Source organism: Chaetodon trifascialis, chromosome 9 (assembly GCF_039877785.1).
Source record: "Chaetodon trifascialis isolate fChaTrf1 chromosome 9, fChaTrf1.hap1, whole genome shotgun sequence".
NCBI classification, from domain to species: domain Eukaryota; kingdom Metazoa; phylum Chordata; class Actinopteri; order Chaetodontiformes; family Chaetodontidae; genus Chaetodon; species Chaetodon trifascialis.
Genome location: NC_092064.1, coordinates 11,237,595 through 11,261,527, shown reverse-complemented (window position 1 = coordinate 11,261,527; position 23,933 = coordinate 11,237,595). Strand labels below are relative to the sequence as shown.

The window sequence follows — 23,933 nt, the reverse complement described above, 5'->3', positions numbered from 1 at the left end:
AAGATAAAAGTTCCAAACAAGGCCTCTCATAGAACAAGTTTAAATTCAGAGGAGGGAAAAAAAAAAGGGAGGATGCAAATTACCCTCTTGCAAACTCAGATGCCTCAGAGCCGACAAACAAATTCAAGAAACATGGTATTTACGAAAACTAGAGTCAAGGGATACAGCAATTAAGTAGCGTGCAGGTAAATAGCATCACTTGTGCAAATTATGGACAGTTTTATTGCCTTTTTCATTCACCCTTTACACAGCTGACTGCAAGTGCAGCCAGGCGGCAAGGCGTCCTCAAACACGATTCTGCCCTCATCAACGTCATACTAAATGGTGAGGATAAGACAGGCAGCACAGAGCTGAACTTTAATGTTAGTTAGACAAAGGAACGACTGATATTTCCCAAAAGGGAAAGAGGGGCCATCAAAAATGAGCAAGTTGTTTCATCATACAAGTGCTTGAGGGTTCGTCCTGCTATGAGATTGAACTGGTCAAAAAAATGTTAATGCTGTGTTTAAGAGCCAGGAGGTGAAAGTGTTTTGTGGTCAGTGACAAGTTTGTAAAGGTTTTTTTATCAGTGTTCTGGCCAGTGTCCTGTTTTATGCTGTTGTATGTTGGGGTAACAGCATAACTGCCACCAATAGGATCAGGATTAACAAGTTTATTATGGAGGCTGGACCTATAATTGGGTTGTCTTCTAACTCATTAGAGACAGTATTGGAGGAAAGAGCTATAGGAGGACTTCAAACCTCACTCAGTTTGAGGTCATCCCATTTGGTGTTTATAGCCATCAAAAACATGTTCTAAGTGAGAAGTCTTTTGTGCTCACAACTTCCAAAATGATGTGAAACTTAATTTCCTGAGATATACATAGGCTGTGTTTTCAACATAGTTTGTAAATTCTCATTTTATGCAGATTCAGTTTGTGTGTGTGTGTGTGTGTGCCACATGGTGTGTAAAAGCTGTTTTATACTGCTGTTATTTGGCAGTTATTTCAAATATTACTTGTTGCACCTGCAGCTGTGTCCATAGCTCTTTCATTTATTTGTTTCCATGGTATATTTCTAATCTATAATCAGTGCTATGCACAGGCTGCAAAATTTGTCTTTGGAAATGGAATTTTGGTGGCGTGTTGTTGTTCCACTAGTGTTGCAGGGTTGAAATGTGATTGTAGCCTAAAGGTGTTTTCTGAAATCTGAAGTATTCCGGAAAGGGGTTTGTTTGATTGCTCGGAGTGCGAATCACTCTCTCTGGCCGAATTGGGTGGCAAACTTTTTGTCATCATTACTACACAGTTTCGGTTCAATCATTCGCTGCTTTCAGCTTGACTGACATTTCATTTTCAATCAGTGGAAAGTGACATCGTCTGCAGAGTTTCTGTTAGAAAAAAACTGATGCTGGTGCACCCAAATGTGAGAAATTTTGGTCAAATATTATTTGTCTTAATGAGCCTATTTTCCCATGTTTTTGTGTCCATGTGACTAATGACAGACAAGAAAATGGGCTGCAATGTAATCCCTCTGGGTGTTTGCGTACCGTCAATGTAAGTCAACTAAAAGTGCTTCTTTTTGTCACCAGAGCCACCAGCCTCCATTTACAAAAGGTGATTTTGTCAGCCGCACGTGTGCTGATGAAGACCAGAGGGCGGGCCCACATTACATCAGTCTTACAGTCACTGCATTGGCTCCCTGTCTGCTTCAGGATCGATTTTAAGGTTCTATTACTAGTTTTTAAATGTCTTACCGGCCTTGCGCCCTCTTATTTATCTGATCTGCTTTTACCATATCACCCTGAGGTCCTCCAGCACCGGCCTTTTATCCATACCAAAAGCCAGAACAAAAACCCACGGTGAGGCGGCATTTAGCAACTATGCCCACACCTGTGGAACAGCCTGCCGGAGAGCCTCAGGACTGCAGAGACTGTTGATATTTTTAAAAGAAGGTTAAAAATGTACCTTTTTAATCAGGCTTTTAACTGACCTTTACATTTTTCTTACATTTTTATCATTTATCTTATGTTGATGCCTTTTATTTTGCTGTTTTATATTTTGTATTATTTTACCCTATTTTATCTTCTTTACTTATTATCTTATGAACTTCTCTTCTTTTAACTGTTCAGTTTATTTTCTAATTCCATTGTTTCCTCAGGGGGTCCTCCACACTGAGAGATGTGTCTGATCTGTTGCCGGGGATGCTGTCCTCGGGCCCCTTCAGCCCAGCTGGTGGGGGGACTCCCTACCTTGGTGTGGGGGTCCGCCGGTCTGTCAGGGTCAGGTGGGCCCGGGTGCGGGTGCCCCCTGTGCTCATAGTCCTTGATGACTCCTCTTGGTGTGGATGACCCCAAAGGTGGCATTCTCCTCAATCCTCAGTACCTTGCCATGTCTCATTACCCCTGCTACTGTCTGTGGTGAGAATGTGTGTGTGGCCTGGTGAGAATGTGTGTGTGTGTGTGTGTGTGTGTGTGTGTGTGTGTGTGTGTGTGTGTGTGTGTGTGTGTGTGTGTGTGTGTGTGTGTGTGTGTATGCGTGTGTGTGTGTATGCGTGTGTGTGTGTATGCGTGTGTATGCATGTAGTTGAGGGTGGGTGTTAGTACATATGGAGGGTGGGAGGGATGGGTTTTTAGTGTTGTTCTGTTTTGATTTATATTTTTTTTAGTTTTTAACTCTGTGAAGCACTTTGTGTTGCATTTTATTATGTATGAAAAGCGCTATATAAATAAAGCTTGATTTGAGTTGATTTGATTTAAGCCCAATTAGCAATTTTATCCATTTATTTTCTTAACAAAACTGTTATTGTACCAATGAATAATACAAAAAAAAAAAAAAAAAAAAAAAAAGCTCAGGTTGAGACTCAATACAACACTCGGATAAATCCAAGTGATGCCTCTTGCGTCTAAAAGACAAGTTCAGTGATCCTCTGACCTTCCTCCTGTAGTTCAGCCAGTGCACTGCCGTCAACTCTAGGGAATGGCCGGCCTGGGAGCCGAGCGGTTTGACGATCAGGCCATGAAGTAAAGAGAATGAAACGGGAGAACAAACAGATTTCCTAGAACTGGTCAACTATGACTTGCAAACTATTTGGCTTGTTTTTGTAACCCACAGAAGACAATCCACATTGTGTGCACATATTTCAGTATGCATTAACCTGTCATTTTGTATTTCCTTTGTGTAAAATCTACAGCATTAATGCATTGCATTCTCTGAGATCATCATACGGTTGTAGTGTAGCTGTCCTGTGAGAGACACTTACATCTTTAAGTCTTCATGAGTGCAGAAGAACAGCATGTTTTCAGCTTTGGGACTATGCATTTTCAATCCAAGGAGAATTTTCTCAACCCTTAATGGAACACTTATTCCTTTAGTTGATTACAATGGACTTGTCTTACATTTATATTTAAATAGAATGAGCCTCCTTTTGAGAATTGTGTTTGTAGTATACAGACATTGATTACTACTTAAGTTGTACAATATACATTTATTCATGTTTAATATGTTATTTTTGTTTTGTAAAAGTATATGAAAAGCATAGTAGTTATGTATTCTATAAAGCCCACTCAGGAGTAGTGCATTTTATTAATTAACATTTTATTAATTTAATTAACAATTAACTTTTAAAACTTAGACACTTTGACACGTAATGCACTTGTAATGAATATATTTAATTGTAACTCAAAGGTTAGTCTGCTGCATATTGCATTACTTTTTATTGTAGAAAATAAATAGAAATAGAAAGGCTTTATTGTAATTGCACAGTATATGGTGAAATTAGGAGCGCTACTATTGATCAGTGTAATAAAAAGACACAAGGAAACAAAAACAAAACATTTACAGCCAATAACACAGATTCTAAAAATAATAAGCTAAATAAATAAATACAATGTAGCTTTGCACTTGAATAAGTGTATTTATTGCACTACAATAAATTTAGTTATTGCCTGTGTGTGAATGAAATTATTGCATTAGAAAGACAGTCATCATATTGCACTTCGGAGGTCATTCAGTGCTTGCTGGAGATAAGTGTACTTACAGCCCAGGGAAGGACACTGCTGTCAAGTCAGGTGGTCCATACTTTGATGGTCCAGTAGCATCTTCCAGAGGGCAACAGGTCAAACACGTGTGTCCAGGATGAGAAGAGTATGTTAGAATGTTTTTTTGCTCTACAGAGGATGCAGGACATAGAGATGTCATCCAGGAAGGGTAGAGGGCAGCCGATGGTCTTCTATGCAGTGCTGATGACCCCCTGAAGAACTCTCCTGTCTGCTGCTGAGATGCGGGTGTACCACACTGAGATACAGCACGCCAGTACACTCTCCATGGAGGCCATCAGCAGCTATTCTTCCAGAAAACAACAAAAAAAACTGTAAGTTCATTAAGCCAGTGTATCACAATAATTCAAAGTTCACTACTATTTATTTACATTATACATACTATAATAGATATTTTTATTACAAACAACAGTACTATCTCTCAAGAGTTAGAAAGCATTGTAACAGTGTATTTACTACATTTTCACAGTTATTCCATAAAGCCCACTACAGAATACTACACTCCAGTACTTATAGCGTACTTTTATGTAACATGATTAAAGTTAGCTTAGAGGTATTGCACTTCTACACTTTTTGGCAGTAAAAAGTAATAAACTTTTTAATGAGTACATTAAAGTACAACAATGAATGTACTGCATATTAATGTGCTTATTATAAGAGCACTTACAATAAAACTTAAGTACACTTGGCTGATAATACATACTATTACTTGTAGTAGTGTACTTCACTTAAATGAAAGATCTGCATATTTCAAGTCATACACTTAATGTTCTTGCCTTACATGCAAAAAGTGTAGAAAACACAATGAAAATGTGAAATTTCTGTTTCATGTACAGTATAATATGGAAAATGGTACATCAGACGTGTTAAGCAAGGAGGAGACGTTTCAATCGGCAGAACAGCTTCTTCTTCTTCCTTTGTCAGCCATGTGCAAGTTAAACATTTCCAGTGTCACAGCTCTTTGGAATAAGGTGTCTCCATCTCCCAGTCAAAAGCAGTCTTTAAAAGGTTACATGAACACAAAGTTAGGTTTAACCTGTATAAGACTGTGCTGCAAATATTCTACCTTTTTGGCAGATACCCAAATTAGATTAGACTGAGCAAAAATACTCTCATATTACATAGTTGTAGTCACAACTATGACTTGAGTCTCATCTCATTAATTGGGATGTTTTGTAAGTTTACCAAGATGCAGTTTTCATGATTCCCTTAAATTGCACTTAATGGGATTTAACATTCAACAGGAGATTGAAGAAAACAAGATGTTTTTGGAAGAGGTGTGCAGAAATTGTGAAAAACTGTTAACCTGCCCCAGGAGGTGGAGGAGGAAAAGGTGAAGGCATCAAAGAAAGGTGAGCAGAAGAGAACAATGTTTCATATGTAATAGGCTGACAGACATGAGGCGTCAGGTGTCTTGAGGATGCATGTGTGCGACGTCAAGTTAAGTAACATGACCCCCTGCAGCCCCCACTCTCTGATCCCCTGTCCCTCTTTAATAATGAACAGTGGAGCTCTTGTTGTCCCTCTCTTCATGGTTTGGTCCATGTTAAAAAATAAAAAAATATTTTTCTTATGCTGAACAACAATAGACAATTTTATTCAATTTCATGTGTATGAGACAGAAATGTTCTGTAAGATAAGATAAGATAAGATAAGATATGACTTTATTTATCCCACAATGGGGGAAATTCACGTTACAGCACCAACAAGACGGAGTGGAAGAAGTCAGAGGACAAGAAGACAAAAAATAAAATAAAATAAAATAAAATAAAATAAAATAAAATAAAATAAAATAAAATAAAATAAAATAAAATGCACAAATGTTACATACCGTATGGTAATTTACAATATATACAATACGTACACACTAATTAAAAAATGATGATTGCACATGAAAACAGAGGTTATCAGTACAACTTGCATTTGAGTGGATGTTTATTGTGCACTGTCATACAGTCTGATTTCTGTGGGCAGGAATTACCTGCAATAGCGCTCCTTCTTGAACTGGGGATGTAAAAGTCTTGTGCTGAAGGAGCTGCTCAGAGTCCTCACAGTGTGGTGCAGGGGGTGGGAGGAGTTGTCAATGATGAATGTCAGCTTGGCTAACATCCTGCTGTCCGCCACCTCCTCAATGGAGTCCAGTGGGCAGCCCAGGACAGAGCTGGCTCTCTTAACCAGTTTGTTCAGTCTCTTCCTGTCTCTGTCCATGCTGCCCCCTCCCCAGCACACTATGGCATAAAACACTGCAGAGGCCACCACAGTGTCATAGAAAGTCAGTAGAGCCCTGTACACAACAGAGGACGTCAGTCTCCTCAGCAGGTGTAGGCGACTCTGGCCCTTCCTATACAGGGCGTTAGTATTGTCTGTCCAATTTGTATCCAAAATACACAGATGGATTTATTACCACCTCACCCCTGGTAAGCCAGTTTTATTATACTTGTAACAGAAGTGATTTAAAGGGAAAAATAAGTAGTCCAGAAAAAAATAAAAAATAAATTAAATAAAATGGAGCATTCAATGGAGTCTGTTTCAAGCAGGCAAGGATTACTACTCAATATGAGCTTTCTTCTTGTATGACAGCTAAATACAGTCATAACAATTGGGAAACCATAGCTTCTGGGTAGACCTACTCTCACACACCCGTGGTTTGCTGCGCAAAAATGGAATATGAAAGTCAAAATAAAAAAAGGAGATTTGTGGGGTTTTGTTAGATTGCAGTGATTTCCAACTCTCATTCATTCAGCTCCTTTTTGCTGTGTCTGTTACAGTTCCACGCTGCCTTTTCTGCAGCCTTCTCTTTGTCAGCCGTGTTCAAATCTACATTACATACTTAACTCAGCTGAAAGGGGGGATTTTTCAGCCTGTTCCTTTTTTGAGCTTCTGTCTGATAAATCTAATCAGTCTCAGCCTTCATTCCTGGATAATTTGCCAATGGTATGAGGATGCTGGGTGGAATACAAACGCATGAAACATTTATTTGGATTTATTTTTGAATTGAGGTCGGTTGATAGAGATTTATGTTTAGAAAAATCCCCAGTTTATAGACGTTAAATCAAGAATGAACATAGGTAGGCCAGGCGTGCTTAGCATATTTTTATTATGCATGAGAAAAAAATCTTTGCTTTCGTAGGACCAGTATCTTTTTACAAGAACCTACGCAAGACCAAACTGACCTTTTCCTTAATTCATGGTCCGGTCAAGCTTTATAAAAGAAGTCAGCATGACAGACACGCTAGGAAAACTTAAAGACTGACAGAATGCACATGATGACAGGTAAAGCATTGCACTTCAAGACAGAAAGGCATTTTGTAATTGTATTGATAGAAATTGCAGTTAATGATGAGAGTTTCTGTGAGTGTTTACCTGTGAACATTTGTTACGTCTGTGTGTGTGTGTGTGTGTGTGTGTGTGTGTGTGTGTGTGTGTGTGTGTGTGTGTGTGTGTGTGTGTGTGTGTGTGTGTTTTGTTTTTTTTCAGTCATGCAGCGGGGTGTGTGGCCTGTATTGCTCTGGCCCTATCTGCTTACTGTAAGCGTCCCACTGGACTGTAGAGAAGAGCAGGGCAGCTTCTCCCGCTGCCCCTCCATCTCCCAAGAGAAGCTTCTAGACCGAGTCATCCAGCATGCTGAGCTCATATACCGTGTCTCAGAAGAATCATGCTCTTTGTTTGTGAGTAACACTTAAAATTGCCCCAAAATGAATTTTTGCCTTTGTGCACTGTGTAAGGACTCGTTGTATCCACAGGCTCTTACAGAAAGGCTTAGATTGAGCGTGTGTATAGCCTCGGGAGAAACTGAATCACACTTCACACTGAGGAACACATGACAATAGAAATGATTTCCATTGTGCCGAGAGAAGGAGGATTCAACTGAAAGGAAATCTAAGAAAATCCATTACCTACAGTGGGGATGTTCTTGTCCCCTAAAGTTGGGCATGAGTTAGATATTTTTATGAAACGTGAAATCAGCATTTTGAAAAGCAGTAGTGTCGAAATGCAGCCTTAGGCAAAGGCTACAGTGACAGCAATGTAGAATTTTGCATTTGAAAAGCTGTACAATATCACTTTTTATATAGAACTCAAAGAAACCTTACATAATACAAGTGAGTCAGCCAGAGAGCAATGAAATTCTTTTGTTTTCTGCAGTCAGTGTTAAACAGCACTAAAAAAGACGTGTCTAAACAGTAGCGAGCACTACATTTCTGAGGCTACATTGTTTTTATCATCAAATCCAGCATGCAATCTAGCCATACTTGGAATGAGCTCTGCAATGACTGCCCCATTTCCTCGAAATTATCTCCAAATACAACTAATTTGCAACAGCAAATCTGTTTTGAAGAAAACATAATCACAATTTCTATTAACATAATGAGAAAATCTTGTACTCGAGACGTTGTTAAAATGTTGAAACTGACCGAATGTTTATTGACAGCATGTGTCATTTTCCACCAAAACAGGAAATCTTGCAATGCACTATTGACTCGTAGTGACTTCAGCACAATTCACCTTTTTATGCTTATGTTTAGGCAGAGACAGCACTTGGTTAATGTTAGGGAAAGATTATGGTCTGTTTTAAAAAAGAAAAAGCCAGCACTGACTTGAGACATAAGATTTATTTATTAAGATTTAACCAACCTCTCCCTTACCTTAACTTAAGTGCCTTTGTTTCCTAGACCTAACCTCAGTCTAGACGATGAATTTTGGTGTCATAGTCCTGCACTTTGTATGGCCACCATCCATCCCGACCAACCCTCTGAAGATAAGATAAGATAAGATAAGATAAGATAAGATAAGATAAGATAAGATAAGATATAACTTTACTGAGCCCATGCCGGGGAAATTAAGCTGTTATAGACAGCAATAACAGCATAAATACAAAAGAAGACAGAAATTCATGCAGCGATTTTGTTTTGTGTGACCACAATGTAGTTAATAATACAGATTAGTTGTGCATAAGTGTAATTCCCAGGAGGCAGGGTTGAGAGTGAGGGCAAAATGACTTTTTGTTGGCCTTTCTCACAGCAGGCTGGACCAAAAGCACTGACACTTTCTCTGACATGCTTCCTGTTATTTGCTTTTGATTCTGACATGTTCATCGCCTCACTGCCAGGCTTCAAAGTAATCTTCTATCTCTCTTCTGAGCCAAGGATGTTTTATTGAAGAACCAGGCCTACAGTGGAGTAATACAAATGTGATAATGATATACTGCAGCAGCGAGAGGGCAGGTTTTGCAGCCTGTTGAATCCCCTTCACTCTGCAGCCCAAGATCCAAAATGGTCTTTGAAATATGATGAGCTTGTTACTGAGAAGACGCTGCATGGGGTCTACAGATGAGAACATGCTGGAGAACAAAATGTGTCTCTTGTGGCAAAGAGCGGCAGCTTTTGTTACTGTTTTCCTGATCTGTCTCTCCTGTGTGTCTGCCACTGTGTGTTCTTGTAAGTTTTTCAAATAAGTCAGATTTTTATTTTATTTTATTTTTTTTTAGAAGCCAACTTTTAAGGTTAGAAGAGTAACCATTTTAACACAGTGTCTAATGCTAAGATAGTTACCAAACAATCACAGATCTGAATCTGTTCATGAATATTGATAGTAAACTGGAAAAAAGATGAAAGCTTTTCTTAGATCTAAACACTAAACTGGGGTGGGGACCCTTTTTTTCTATCAGGGGCCATTTAAATTTTTAAGACTATCCTTAAAGGGCCATGCCTGGGAACTTCTCTTTGGTGAGGCGTCTGATGTCAGATAGTAGTGATGATGATGATGATGATGCTATTCACAGCTGGTTTTCCAGGTTTGGACCAGTCAGTCTGAAATTTCAACAGTACGAGAGTCAGTTTTGATCAAGCTGCTCACACTCGTGCATAGTTGCTTTGCAGCTCAATGATTTCAGGTTGTAGGTTTCAGCCACATCAGCTGGTTCCATATTAAAGGGTGTATCAAATATGTTAGTTCCTTTTGTTTACTTGTCATATTCTCAAACCTCTCACCTGAAGGAGTTTTCACATTCAACAGCAGATTCAGATGTCATAGCAGCTATTGTTCTTGCAAAACAGGAAAATGCACAGCGTTTCCCTTTTGCAGTTGTACTTGCTACAGCTTTAATTTCACTTCAAATAATTTCACATTGGAAAGGAGAGAGCTGAGCAGCTGTCTGGAGCTTGAGGTTCAGCTCTGAGAGGTGCTTGGTAATGTCCGCCATGAAATCATGAAGATACTTGCTATCACTGAGTTTCCACGTCAGGTTTTCCTTCATCTCTATTAATTACTCTGGACAGACACTTTAGAACAATTTCCCTTTGTCCAGTGCTTGCAGCTCCACAGCAGCAACAAGGCACTCACAAATTCTCCTTCTGAATGAGATTTCAGCATCTTAGCTGTTAGCTAGCTCACACAAAGCTGCATGCTGGGCACCCAGACTCAGCTAAAGAGTGTGAGCTTTATCGGAGCACATTTTTCCAGCTCATGTTTGTTGCTGTAATGACTCTTGAGATTTGCCTTTTTCATCACTGTGAGCCCATCCTCATAAAATAACTCAGACAACCTGGCTTACCTAACATTCCACATCTACTTTTTATTTCCTCAACAGTCGCCATGATGCATTGACATGACGTCAACTTCTATCTGTATGTTGCATTTACGGCCCACTTGGAAGTTGTTTTCTTTTATAGCTGAAAAAAGTAATTGTGTCTTGACATTTTTTTTTTAGATTTCTGATGGGTTTTTTTTGTCGCATGGGCCAATTAGGGACTGGAGGCCGGAGGTTACATACTGCCCATCCTAAAACTTAATGTAGAGGCTTCAGGACAAATAGGTCATCAGAAGTCACCAATATTGTATCACCAATATGTATGTGTGTGTGTGTGTGTGTGTGTGTGTGTGTGTGTGTGTGTGTGTGTGTATGTTTGTATTATGCTTTTCTTTTCTTTTTCCCCATTCTTGTATTATTGTAGGAGGAGATGTTTGTCCCATTCCCACTGCAGCTCCAGAGGAGCCAAGCAGGCTATGCATGCATCACCAAAGCCTTACCCATCCCCAGCTCCAGAAGTGAAATCCAGCAGATATCTGTAAGTACATGGCCGCTGAACAACACAGCATGTTTTGTTTCCTGTGTCAGGGCTTTGATGTTAATCTGTTAAGAATGTCAATATGTATGTGGGTGTGTGTGTGTCAGTGTATGTGTGTATGTACAGAGGCAGTTTCCTTGTGTGAGTGTCTGTATGCAAGCAAATGAAATACAAGTATAGATTGTTTATGCGAGTGCATGGATTTGTGTTTGTGTGTCTGTTTGCATCTGAGTGGAGCTAATATTTCTTGTGCATGTGCGTTAGTGCGTGTGTGTGTATTTGTGTGTGTGTGAGTGTGTGCCGGCATCGAGCAGGCACTAATGCATGACTGTTTGCATGCACAGGTCTGCACACAAATCACTTTGAAGCTGCTAAGAGCCCAAGCTTTCTCTTTGTAATCTAATAACAGTCCCTAAGTGTGCGAGTAAACCTCTCCTCCATTGCCCCTGTCAGCTGCTGAATGATGGGTTGTTTGCAATAATTACAATGTAGAGTCCTCAGATCTCATACATAGACTCGCCTGTACAGTATTTCAACAAATGTGTATGTGTCTACTGAGGTTTTGACTACTGTCCCAACAGGGCCTTTTAGGTCAAAGGTCAGCTTGATCAGGCGGGGGCAAATTTGATTGGGCCACTTAGCGAAAGGCCAATGAAGGGTGATTTGGATGATGTAAACTGTAATCCAGTTAATGGAAATTTTTTAGAATAATCCTCCTTCGACAAACAAGAGGCCAAGTATGTATAGCAAAAGCAATTTCTTTGAGGACTCCTTTTCAGCAGTATTGGAACTGGCTGGTTGAAGTCAAGTCACTATAATATTAAATGTGATCTTTGAAACTACATACTGCAAAGCTCTTTTTTATGTTAATAATTTATCCGATGCCCTTTCTGTTGAAATGTTACCAGCTCTGCGGTTTAATGGCCGTTTGTATGGTGGTCATTTGCACTTGCTTTAGAGTCTGCTCTGCTTAGGGGAATTTAAGCAGGCTCAACTGCCTCACCCATGACATTTCAACCTATTTAGTATTTTAGTTTAGTGTTTTGTAGCTGACGAGCCCTTGATCAGAAGCCATGCCGTTATGAAGTTAAGTCTTTTTTGATGGCTTCTGTTCTGGAGGGAAAAATTGCTGCAATTCATCACAAACACAAACACAGACACATGGATAGAGTAAAGTCAATTCCACTGTAGCTGTGTAATGTTTTGTAGTGTCATTTCTATACTGTCTTTGTGTTTAAGCACAATTTTGGGGTCAGTTATGTTTTTTGTTTGTTTGTTTGTTTGTTTGCCATTCACTTTGGTCTACTCGTCAACTGTGCGTCCTGCAGGACAAATGGCTGCTCCACTCTGTGCTGATGCTGGTCCAGTCGTGGATCGAGCCTTTGTTGTACCTGCAGACCACAATGGACCACTACAGTGATGCTCCTGACATGCTGCTCAACAAGACCAAGTGGGTGTGTGAGAAAGTGATCAGTCTGGAGCAAGGGGTGGTGGTCCTCATCAAGAAGGTGGGTCAAATTCCATTTCAGGTTATACAGTAGAACTAAGCCAAGACTTGCATGTATGATACATGTTGCTGCTTGTAAAAGATTACATTTTGATTATCCAAACTATAAGTCCTTTCTTTTTTCTAATAATTGCACCATTTTTCCAAATGTTGCTGCACAGATGTTGGATGAGAGGGTGATGACCACAACACACAGTGAACAAAGCCTAATCCAGTACGATGTGCTGCCGGAGATGCTGGAATCTGTTATGAGAGACTATACCTTACTCAGCTGCTTCAAGAAAGACGCCCATAAGATGGAGATTTTACTGAAGCTTCTCAAGTGTCGACAAAATGACACATACAACTGTGCATAAAACATGAAGTGCTTTTAAATAATACAGAGTTTAGCTTTAAATGAATTCCTGAGGTTGGTAGCCTTTGGTAGCATTTCAGCCTTGCTTGCAATGCAGTACATTCTTTATTGATTGTTTTGGAACACCTTCACACAGAACTAAGTAGGTGTTATGCTGTGCCCTCTCTTCAACATACTGCATTTTATATTTCCCTGCTCAGTTGTTATTTTAACCTGGCAAAGGCAACAGAGGGCAAACTCCCAAAAGATTATTTGCGTGTCGAGCTGTCAAAAAAATCTGCATATCCTGCCATTGATTTCCATTTCCTTTGTTCCTAACTGGAGTTTGTATTCCTCGCTGGCTCTTGCAGTGTTTTGATTATTCCCTCGGCCCCCAGAGTATTCAGCAAGACTCCCGTTTTAAATGGAGTTGGTTTCACTTCTGCATTATTGAAATGAAACACTTTCACCGGAGATAGGAGTCAAACAGAGAGCAATCACTGCTTAAAAAAGAGACACATCTTGATTGGTGAAAGAGAGTGTGAGAGACACAGAGAGAGAACAAATAACAGCTAAGATGAAATATGTGGAGTTTTTGGTGAGACACAGGCTTAGATTTGTGGAGTGCTCATGAAAGAATTATGAATATTTCCATGCCTTAACATGCACAATTTAAACCTGACTCTCATAAAAAATATTTTTCTTTTATTCACTTTAAATGATCAGGGGATACACAGTTTAAATTTTAATTGTTAGGGTTATGAATATGTAATGCAGAATGCAAACTATACTTTCTTGTAGTCTCATGTGAAAATAGAAAAACGCCCAGTGTACTGTGAAAACCTCTTCTAGTCTTGATTTAATGTGCTAATAAAGCAAGTTATACAAAGAAAAAATTGATGTTGTTTGAAATGATGAAGATTTGATGTGATGTATTTTTCTGAGTGAGTAAGTGAGTGAGTGAGTGAGTGAGTGAGTAAGTGAGTGAGTGAGTAAAATCCATATATTTATCCCAAAAGGTTTTTCCAAAGCAAAGATTACATCAAGTGCAGTTCCATGCTCTCAGATTTGTCCTTTTCACCCCAAACACAAGAGGGCAGCAGTGCTCTTTCATGAAGGTTACCTTAATCACAATATTGCCTTGTAGTAGTGCATGCCAAAATGCCATGCATTTTATGACATCGCATGTTGTGTTTCCAGATGCTAAACTACAATGCACTGAATCGGTGAGGAGAAAATGAGATTTGGTGAATGTTTTCTCTTTATGTGGGGAGAGGTCAACCAGAAACTTTTACTTAAATCATGTTAATTTCCCGTATTTACACCTTTTCTTGGATATTCCACCATAATTGTAAACATTACTTATGAAAAACAGCAGACTGTTGCAGATTTCTTGACCTGTGATCCCAGCAGCCAAAATAAAGCACCTGCAGTAGTTATCCCACTTACAGTTAATAGGCTTGAAATTGGCAGGCTGCATTGCTTTTTCCTGTTTACATCTGCCCCCGCTCCTTGACACAGGGAAACAATAAAGGAAGCAGTTGCCACAAGCATTTTTCTTTCTTTTTCCACTGATCTCAGGTTTCTTCTCAACTTTTAGCCCACTCTCTTGATTGTCCTGCTCCATCCTCTGCTCTCCCATCCTCTGGAACCATATCAGAATATGTAAATCAGCCTTGCGGTTGCCACGGTGTGTCGGGTGTCAGCGTAGAGAGGTGGTGTCGTGTGGTGTGGGTGGATATTGAGGCAGGATGTGGTACGGGGGCCTAGTGTCAGCAGTGTCAGGTTGAGCTTCCTGGGGCCTAATCACTTCAGTGTGGGGGCTCAGAGGAGATTGGGCTCTCCTCTGTTCTGCTCTGCAGGGCTGCAGCTTCACAGCCTCAACCTTGTAGTGCAACCCTCACCTTACCTCGTTTGGTTCCTGACAACACGCAAGTAATCATAGGCGAGGTAAAGCCCCGTGCCCCCACCCACTTCTCAAGCTTTGAGGCCATAAATATTAAAGATTGGCTATAAGTAGTAAGAGGATGGGGAGGGGATCAGAGGAGGGAGAGAAAGATGTTAGGGAGTGCAAGGGGAAAGAAGGACACGGGGATGAAGGGAGGGGTGTGGGGCCCGGGTGATTTCACAGTCTAACTATTATAACCTGAGGAAAGGAAATCTAGACTGCTGGGATGCATAAGTGGAGCACAGGAGGCAGACAGACAAGGAGAGGGAGAGGAAAAGAGCAGGAAAGGTAAAGAAAATGGATTGAGCGAAGGAGGCAAAGAGAAGTAAAGAGAGCAGTTGTCTCCCCCTCCCCACCAGTGGTGATGTGAAATGCGTCAATCAAACAGAGAGGAAAAACACTGCTGGAATGAGAGAGGGAAAGAGGCGACCAAAATGACTGGGAAAGAGTCTGAGCACAGCTCTGAGCAGTGTGGCATGCAGGGAAGTAGGTTGGATCTTGAGAGAAAATGGATGGCTGGAAGGCAGGTACACAGCTAGAGGAGTTGGTGAAGTGGTGTTGGCTTGATATGAAACCGAGACTCAAAGTACGAAGTCCTTGAGCCTCCACTGGCTCGGCTGGCTCCCACACTGTTGTTTTGCTTTCATTTATGGCTCAAAACGACAACTTGGAAAGACCTAAGACGGTCTCACAGCCCGTGTATCTCCCACACTGAAAACCGTATAGCAATGACTTACTGCATTTCCTTCCTCCTCGTTTTCTCTGCTTTAATGACATATTTAGGCTGTAACAAGAACTTGTAACTTAAAGGGTTGTACTTTTGCTCATGGAGAGGGTGAGAAGGGGGAATGTGCTGTGAGCTGAGAAAGCGAGGAAAGTCTTTCCTTTCCACCTAACTTCTGACAACCAAGGCTGCTGCTTTTGTGATACAGCCGTTTCTATCATAGCACTGCAAACCAGAGGGAATTTGTTTGGGCCATCAAAGAATGACATGAGGTCTCATACAGAGCCAATCCTGAGCACAGCACACCCGGGGGCTACATCATGCACAGCTTTCAGTGTGTGCATATGTATTAATGTCTTAGTCCAGCATGTCTGTTGAATCAGTGTCACATTAAACCTCTGGATGGACCTTGCCTAACCCTCAGCTTCTCCTTCGGCTCCCTAGGTGAGGCACTGCTTCAAGGCCATGTGGAGACGTGAGTGAGGGTCAAGAAGTCACAGGGATGAAGGCCATCCTGATTGTTCCAATATGTTAAAAGATGCCATGTTGTAACAACAGCAAGCTCAGGTTTCGCTCAGGTCAGACAATAGTGGGTAAAAGAGAGCATCAGGGTGACAGCTGAATACTGCTGAAAACATCCCTCACATGAGCAAACATTCCCATAGAAAAGGGACTTTCACCAGAATTTAAATGAACTGATAATTGTTCGTGAATATGTCCTTCAATAATAGCATTACATTAACAATTACATTGCAGCTTTTAGAGAGAGCTAAGAGATAAGCCAGCAGAATTTTCCATCTTTGTTTACGCATCATCTTAAAGCTTCCTGTACGTGGTTTTCATGGTTGTTGCCATTGCATAACCTGCATGTGTCGCAGACACAAGCTGAAGACACAAGTGAAAAAAGACTGCAGGGGAAACTGGCTGATGTGAACTCAGCGGGGAAGCAGCCATCAATCGTCCTAAACTGAAGCCCGTCTCTGTGGCAGGGAATCATGGATCTGCTGTTCGACAGAGAATTCCAAAGCTGTGAAGAGATGGAGAAAAACTGGGGGAAAACATCGAGTTGTAAATAAACGCTCCAGACGAGAAGCTAAAAATATGCACTTTTAGCTCCGTCCCCTGTCTCATAGATTCTTCCTTAATGTTCCTAAAATGCAAAGTTCAACTTATATCCTGCAGCTGCACTCGTGGCACTTTTCTAAATCATAGCAATGAGAATTATGTTGTTGTTGTCTGTGTGTGTGTGTGTGTGTGTGTGTGTGTGTGTGTGTGTGTGTGTGTGTGTGTGTTTTACTAATTTCCCTTATTAATGTTATTATTAGCTTTCATTTTACTTATTTATTAATTATATTAAAAACTATTTCCAGTGCATAGTGTTCTTAAAATACATAAATGATAAATATTATTTAATCTACCGACAACTGAGACTCTTCCCCACCCAGTATCATTGACAAAAACAAGAAGGACAAGGTGGAATTAGACAATAAAAACTACTTTTTTATCTAGCGGGAACAAAATTACATCAATTCAACAATCACATAATCCAAATCCCCTTCTTATAATTCGACGGCCGCACATTTCTCTTTGCGGAACGAAAACACCACAAAAATGTAATGTGAAGATTGGCTTAGCTAGTCTGAGTTAGCTCGAGGTGTCGTACTTACAGTATTGTAGCTAGTCTTGATTTGTTGAGACATTCCAAATATTGTCTTTTCAGATTTATGTAAATGAATACTCGACTAAGACGAGACTGAAATGTGTATTTCGTCCATTTCTGACTAACAAGAAGGATAAAGTTCACTTAAATATGGCTAAAACTGATGTGGATTTGATTTTAGGAGTATATCCAAAAATAGTTGAAAAAAGCAACGCTTTTACTTGTCATGAATTGAAAGTGTTATTCATATGATTTGAGTCGCAATAAATGTGATGGGCTTAAGAAATACATTACATTTATACTTGTAGAAAGTCACACTAAGTGCTTAAAAAGGGCCTTTTATCACATATTCCATTGACTTGACAGTGAAGAGAAATATCTCTGGTGCACACTGTGCAATGGATAAGAATATTACAACAGCACTCCCACTACTGCACCACTCAGCCCTTTGTTAGTGTTCCTCAATCAGAAATGACATATGCTTTTGCGAGCTTTGAGTGGTATTCAGCTTTACATGGTGAAAGAATGTTATTCATCATTGTACACACTCTTTTGTCATTTTATGAATGGAAGCAGGACTTTGTAAGTCTGTTCGGGCTTCTTCACAAAAAAAGAGAGAAAGAAATAAAATAAGTGAAAAAGCTGATTGTAGTTGAAGTTTGCAGTTTCTTTTATAAAGCATCGGGATTCTGCCACTCAGTTCCACTCATCAGCTTACTGTGGATATAATGAGAGACAAAGCAAAACATCTTAGACGACTGTATCTAAACCGGCGGCTGTGGAACAAACGCCCTCACTTTAGGAAAGAAAAACGAAGAAGGCGGACACATGCCAAAAGAAGCTGAGCTTAAATCAATGCAATTTCCTCCCTTCACGTCTCTGGCCAGAAGGACCTTTTGGAGTTTTGCACCACTTTCTCTATTTTGTAAAAAAAAATCTTTCTGCTTTGGGATATACTGTAAATCACGTCGCACATGGGGCTAGTAAGAGAGAAGGAGGGCTGTGGAAGGGCATATATTTGTCTTTCTGCCAGTACGCGTCTGCTTATGTTTTTCTTAGATCAAGACACAGGCCTAAAAATCTCATGCAGTTCCTCCACTTCAGGAAGCACTTTCATAACTTCAAATATAATAATTTCCTTTTTGGAAAGACGCCGAGGATCATCCATGTGTATTTGGCTTTCATTTATCTGCTCTCTTCCTCTGAAAGAAAAGGATTGGAGAAAAAAATGGGGAGCTCACAGATAGTAAATGGTTGGACCTCTGGCCTCTGATCCTAAATGGGTTTTGATAGGTGTGGTGAATTCAGTTTCGGCTCAGGGATTATGATTTACCGCCTCTCTGGTTTGGCTCCAGGAAAGCAGCGCTTGCATCCTCTGCCTATTTTCCTATTTTGTTTTGCCTTCCCTTGATGGCAGCAACACTGGATGTACGCAGTAAGCAGGAGGGATCCTACCTTCCTCTCACATATGGTGCTACAAAGTCTATTGATGAGAATATGAGCGGTTTATTTTAACAGACACGAACCTCTTACTGAGGAACATTCATGTGCTGTGATACTTACAGTCAGTTATTCATTGTGAATACCTTTTCCAGTCTGTAACACAATTAAGACTCATAAAAAGTGGGAAAGTTGAAATAAGGCTTGCAAGTGGAAAAGGTTAGTGGAGGTTTTGGTGGAAAGGGCTGGCTTATTTTCATTCAACATAGCAAAGTGGTGGCTGGATAATGACTTCACAGTGTGAGTAGTCCTTTTTTAATGCTTGACATTCAAACGTGGAGACTACCTTCAGCTAAATCTGTTTTCTTGCCAAATTTAGATGAGGCACCATTGCCTATTTGCAATGTTTTCTGCTCACACTGCTACTGACACCAGGCCCTGCCAGAAGACCGGCCTACCAGTATGTTATAATGATGATGTACTTACAAAGTTTGCACTGTTGGTGCCAAAACCATGACATTTACTCTATCGTTTGAAAGCAGTGCTAAAATAGCAGCTCACAGGGTCATTTTGCTTAAGTCTACCAGAGCGAAATGTGTGAGAGAAGTAACCACCCGAGAGACTGTGTTCATAATGATGCGTAATAGTCAGTCCATGGGTGTTGAAGCCATTATGAAAACCCTTCCAGCATTACTTTACTAATGATCTGATTTCCCTCGTTGAAAGGTTTCATTTTGGCAAATTTTGACTTACAGCCAACATTTATTGGGATCTAAATGCAACACGCTGCATGCATAACTGTGTCTTGATCCAACCACCATGGATGACGCTTTAATTTACAATGTTTACTTGCTGTGGTCCCCCATACTCTACCCCCAAATTTGTGGCTTCCTCCCCTGCTCTCTACAGCTGACCAACTGTTTATGTAGTTCTGAACCACTTAGGACAGCCCATGAGGGTGGTTTGATTTTCTTGTGGTATTTGGTGAAGGCCTGATGCTATTTGACAATAAAGGAAAAGGAGTGATATAATTTGTCCCAAGGCAGCAGATTTGGGAATACAGACATTACGTCATGGCAGCCGAGAGTGCCGGTGAAGAAAAAGAGTCATTAGAGAAGGAGAGAGGAGAGAGCTGTGGCCTGCGTCTATTTCTGATAACATTTGCATTTAGTGTCCACAGTTCATTTGGTATTGTTCAGGGATACCATATTCGTAGCTGGGTGACTGTTGGAGGCTCATCCATAGGCATGATGCAGCAGAAACAAAGAACAACTGAAGGGATGGGAGTTCACCTATGTCCATGAAGTCATTCATTTTGCCCCTTAATTCAAGCATGTAAATAAACACGAGCAGTGGAGTCAGGTGTCCCTTTCAGGCAAGGACACCTCTTTTACTGACAGGAGCATAAAGAGAGGAGAAGGGCACAAGGTTGACTGAAAAAGTTGCCAGATTCTTGTGGCAGCTGAAGGGTACTTAACACCACCTGCAGTCGTACATTGTGACACACGTGCCATATATTGCTGTCATGGACTTAGCTACCCTTGTTTGCTCGCTGCAGTGGCAGCTCATGGCATCTGTGTCATCCATCCATCCATTATCTATACCCGACTATCCCTTTTGGGGTTGCGGGGGGGCTGGAGACTATCCCAGCTGTCAACAGGCGAGAGGCGGGGGAACACCCTGGACCGGTCGCCAGTTGATCGCAGGGCAACATATAGAGACGTACAACCATTCACGCTCACACTCACACCTACGGACGATTTAGAGTCACCAATTAACCTAATGAGCATGTTTTTGGTCAGTGGGAAGAAGCCGGAGCACCTGGAGAGAACCCATGCATGCACGGGAAGAACATGCAAACTTCACACAGAAAGGCCCCGCCCGACCAGAATGAACCGGCGACCTTCTTGCTGTGAGGCATGCGCACTACCTGCTGGTCCACCGTGCCGCCCCGCATCTGTGCCATGTGACATATAAATAATGAAAGGAGACAACACTGCTGAGGGAAAGTATGCCAGATATTTACTGCAGTATGAAAACTCACTAGATTCATGTGGCTTAACAAGCAGATATCCTATGATTGGATTGTATGTAGGAGAAAAACCCCCATTCTGGATCCCTAAACGAACACTAAACGCACATTGAGAATGTATTCAAGCCAGTCCTGGCAACACTGTACATCTGATTGGGTTGTTAACTTATTGGATATATGTGGGTTGTCTGGCTGGACAAAGAGGCAGAGACATCAGGGCGAGGCTGCAGTAAGGTGGAGGGTTATGATTGTGAAAGTGTTTGTGTGCACATGGTGTGAAAGAGGTACACCGCAGTGTGTTTATGTCTATGTGCCTGATTAACGTCTGACTGTAAATCACACTGGAAGCGGAAGGGGTGATGGCAGCTTGTGTAGCCACACTACACATCTGAGCTCAGCAGCTGCTTTACACAGTAACGGACAGGCGCACAGGCACAAGTTCTGAATTATTTGAATGAGATAGACACAAAGATGCTTCAGTCCACTGGAATTCAATGTGGCCACACGACAGATTGATTAAAAGGTGCCCAGTGGAGAGAACACAAAGAAAGTTATGTTATGTTTTCATTCAGCATTTATCACCAAAATGCATTGTGCATATCCTTGAGGTCTAATGCAGTTCCTTCCTTATAAAACATTTGCAAAGTGAATTTTTGAAGTATTCTAAATACTGAATTGTTGTAATTCATGGTTACTGGCATGTAGTTTTCTTCTTCCCTGTCTTTGTTGGTGCATTGCAGCATATCTCGGCATGTTACTGCCACCTGTAGGTCAGTGGAGGAGTGTGAAATAGAGCAGGACTGTGGAGGAAAGGAACTCACAAACTTCTCTGTCTTTTATTTTACTTCTTACTTTGTTTTTTTGTTCTTTTTTCTCCTCTGTTTGATGCAAAAACATAGCTCTTGATAGCCCAAATGTATTCTGAGAGTTGTGGAAAATCATTAATAAGTAAAACTGGAGGATTAGGGCATGCAACAAAAAGGTCAACTACACTGCTTCATCACAAAATAATGGAATACATTTTAAAAGTTGGAAAGTAATACTTGTTTTTTTTCAATCGAATGTATTTAAGAATAGAAATCAGACAGGAAAATTATCGCTTTGAGTTGTGTCTCAAGCCATGCTGGCGTGGTGTCTACTTCTGGCAGGGCAAGGCTGTGATAGTCCCGCACTCATTTTTCTCTTCGACATTTTTTTTCTCCTTTTCATCCCAATTGCTTCCCCTCCCCATCCTATTGTTCCAGCGACGTGGCATGAACACAGCTTCCTGGATTCCCACTCAGCGAGGCGAAGGACAGCACTCCAGCTCCCTGCCAAGACACCTTATCTGCGCCTGGCAGCCTGCAGACAGGATGGAGGGGTGAGGTGAGGTGGGGTCGGGGTGTAGGGAGGGCCGGAGAGGGTAAAGGCTACAGGAAGGGAAAATACAAAAAGAGGGCTTGGGGGAGGAGGATGTATAGATGAAGAAATGTTGAAGCACTTTAGCACAGGAGGTGTTTTCTTTTATTGTCCTTTTCAGTATATTTAGAAAAATGTGACGCACTATCAGACTGGAGAGTAAAGTCCAGACTTATTTTCATCTCTGGTGTTTACACAGTCCACTAGATCAAGTAGCATACAATTACGAAAGTTAAAAAGCAAAGAGATGACCTCTAAAAATCACATTTTATGTTGATCTATCACAGTCCTTGGGAAGATGAATAGAAGCTCAATATTCTGGAGCAACATGTATTGACAAAATGGCAAAGAGGATTGGATGGGAGTTTGGACTGAGGGTCGACAGCATGGCCTGAGGGGTACGCAGCCAAAAGGCAGCAGTCTATTCTTTGACCGTTACAGCACTGTAAGTATTTGGCTGTCCAAATGTCCTCAGGGTTCTGCATTGTTTCCACTTTTTTTGACAGATGAATGAAAAGCTGTCCTCCGTCAGCAGTTGTGGACAGATCTAAGGGCATCATTCCTCCGTTTGCTTTTAGTTTTGTCCATTTCAAGGCCACACTGCTGCCAACTGGTGACTTTTAAAAGGCAAATGTCTAATTAAATGCACAAAAACAAGGTCTTGTTTGGCAGAAGGATGATTCACTGGTTCTCTCTGTTTGAAACTGATAAGGGTGATTTATTTGACTTTCCAGTTCTCTGCTGATGTCTCTCTGTTGTTTGTTTTGGTTTGTTTTGGCACTGAAGCATAACTTGACATTAAATTGATTTTTAGGTGTGAACAAGATTGAAAGTTCACCGTTTTGCTCCAGCTCAAACTTCACATTGATTAGTTGTTTTTGTGTGTTTGTGTGTGTACAGGAGGAGAGGTCTCTTCCAAAGAAAGGGCTATGGGGAGGATTTCTTTCCTGTGGTTTTGGGGACAAAAAGTCAAAATGACAAAAAGCTGGCACAACTTGAGTCAGAATCAGCTGTTGCCTGCAGCCTCCTGAGCCTCTGGGTTTAGGCTCAACATTGAAGTATGGGAGCTGTCTATAGGTTGGAGGCTTAAATGTGCCATGTGTTTATGAATTTTTCAGAGTTCTCAGCAGACTAAAAGCAGGGCGCCAGCTTTCTGCTTCAAATGAAATGAGATTCAATTTCCATGTCGCAAAATGTTGATTTCACAAATTCTGTTTGTCGGACCAGCCTAAACTATTTGAAATTACCTGACATGCTTCACTAAATTGTCAATTTCACTTTAGCTTTGTTCTCTTGAGAAGAGTGATTCCAGAGTCAAATTCTTTCAGGTGACATCAGAATAAATCGTTTCCTGCAATGCACTCCTTTGCGTATTGCTCAATACTGAAACATATACATATATAATGAAACATTGCTATTTGGAGACAGAAGGTCATCACGCAGACTGCACTATATGGAAGACTGTGATACTCATTTTGTCCCAGTGCATGTCAGGTTTGTAAAATTGAAGATATTTAAAAGTAATGAATAGATAAAAAATCATTCAAAATGCCTCATTTAGAGTGAAACTAGTCATATCGACAAACAGAAAACATGAGCCTGACTGTACCAACTAGTATATTATTCTACCTGAAACATTTTACAAAAATAATGGATGCTGGATTCAGTTGTGACTGCTGGCATTATGTATGTTGCCTCTTTCCCCCATATGCTGCACAGTATAAATCTGTGATACCCTCTGACAGAGCTTATATATGGACAGGCAGAAAGGCCTTCGCTAACCCCTGCGTT

General features: G+C 40.8%; 1 protein-coding gene across 1 annotated transcript; it reads left to right on the top strand.

Annotated features, from left to right (window-relative positions):
* Positions 1-7,275: 7,275 nt before the first annotated feature.
* Positions 7,276-13,826, top strand: smtla (somatolactin alpha). The gene is made up of 5 exons (XM_070970535.1): positions 7,276-7,308; positions 7,513-7,703; positions 10,986-11,099; positions 12,428-12,607; positions 12,768-13,826. The coding sequence occupies exons 1-5, from the start codon at positions 7,293-7,295 to the stop codon at positions 12,960-12,962; spliced, it is 696 nt and encodes a 231-aa protein (XP_070826636.1). The 5' UTR covers positions 7,276-7,292; the 3' UTR covers positions 12,963-13,826.
* Positions 13,827-23,933: the final 10,107 nt, after the last annotated feature.

Excerpts from the sequence above, each read along its gene's own strand:
- smtla (XM_070970535.1), top strand. Across the intron at positions 7,704-10,985 it reads AAGAATCATGCTCTTTGTTT|GAGGAGATGTTTGTCCCATT; the intron begins GTGAGTAACACT and ends GTATTATTGTAG. Across the intron at positions 12,608-12,767 it reads TGGTGGTCCTCATCAAGAAG|ATGTTGGATGAGAGGGTGAT; the intron begins GTGGGTCAAATT and ends GTTGCTGCACAG.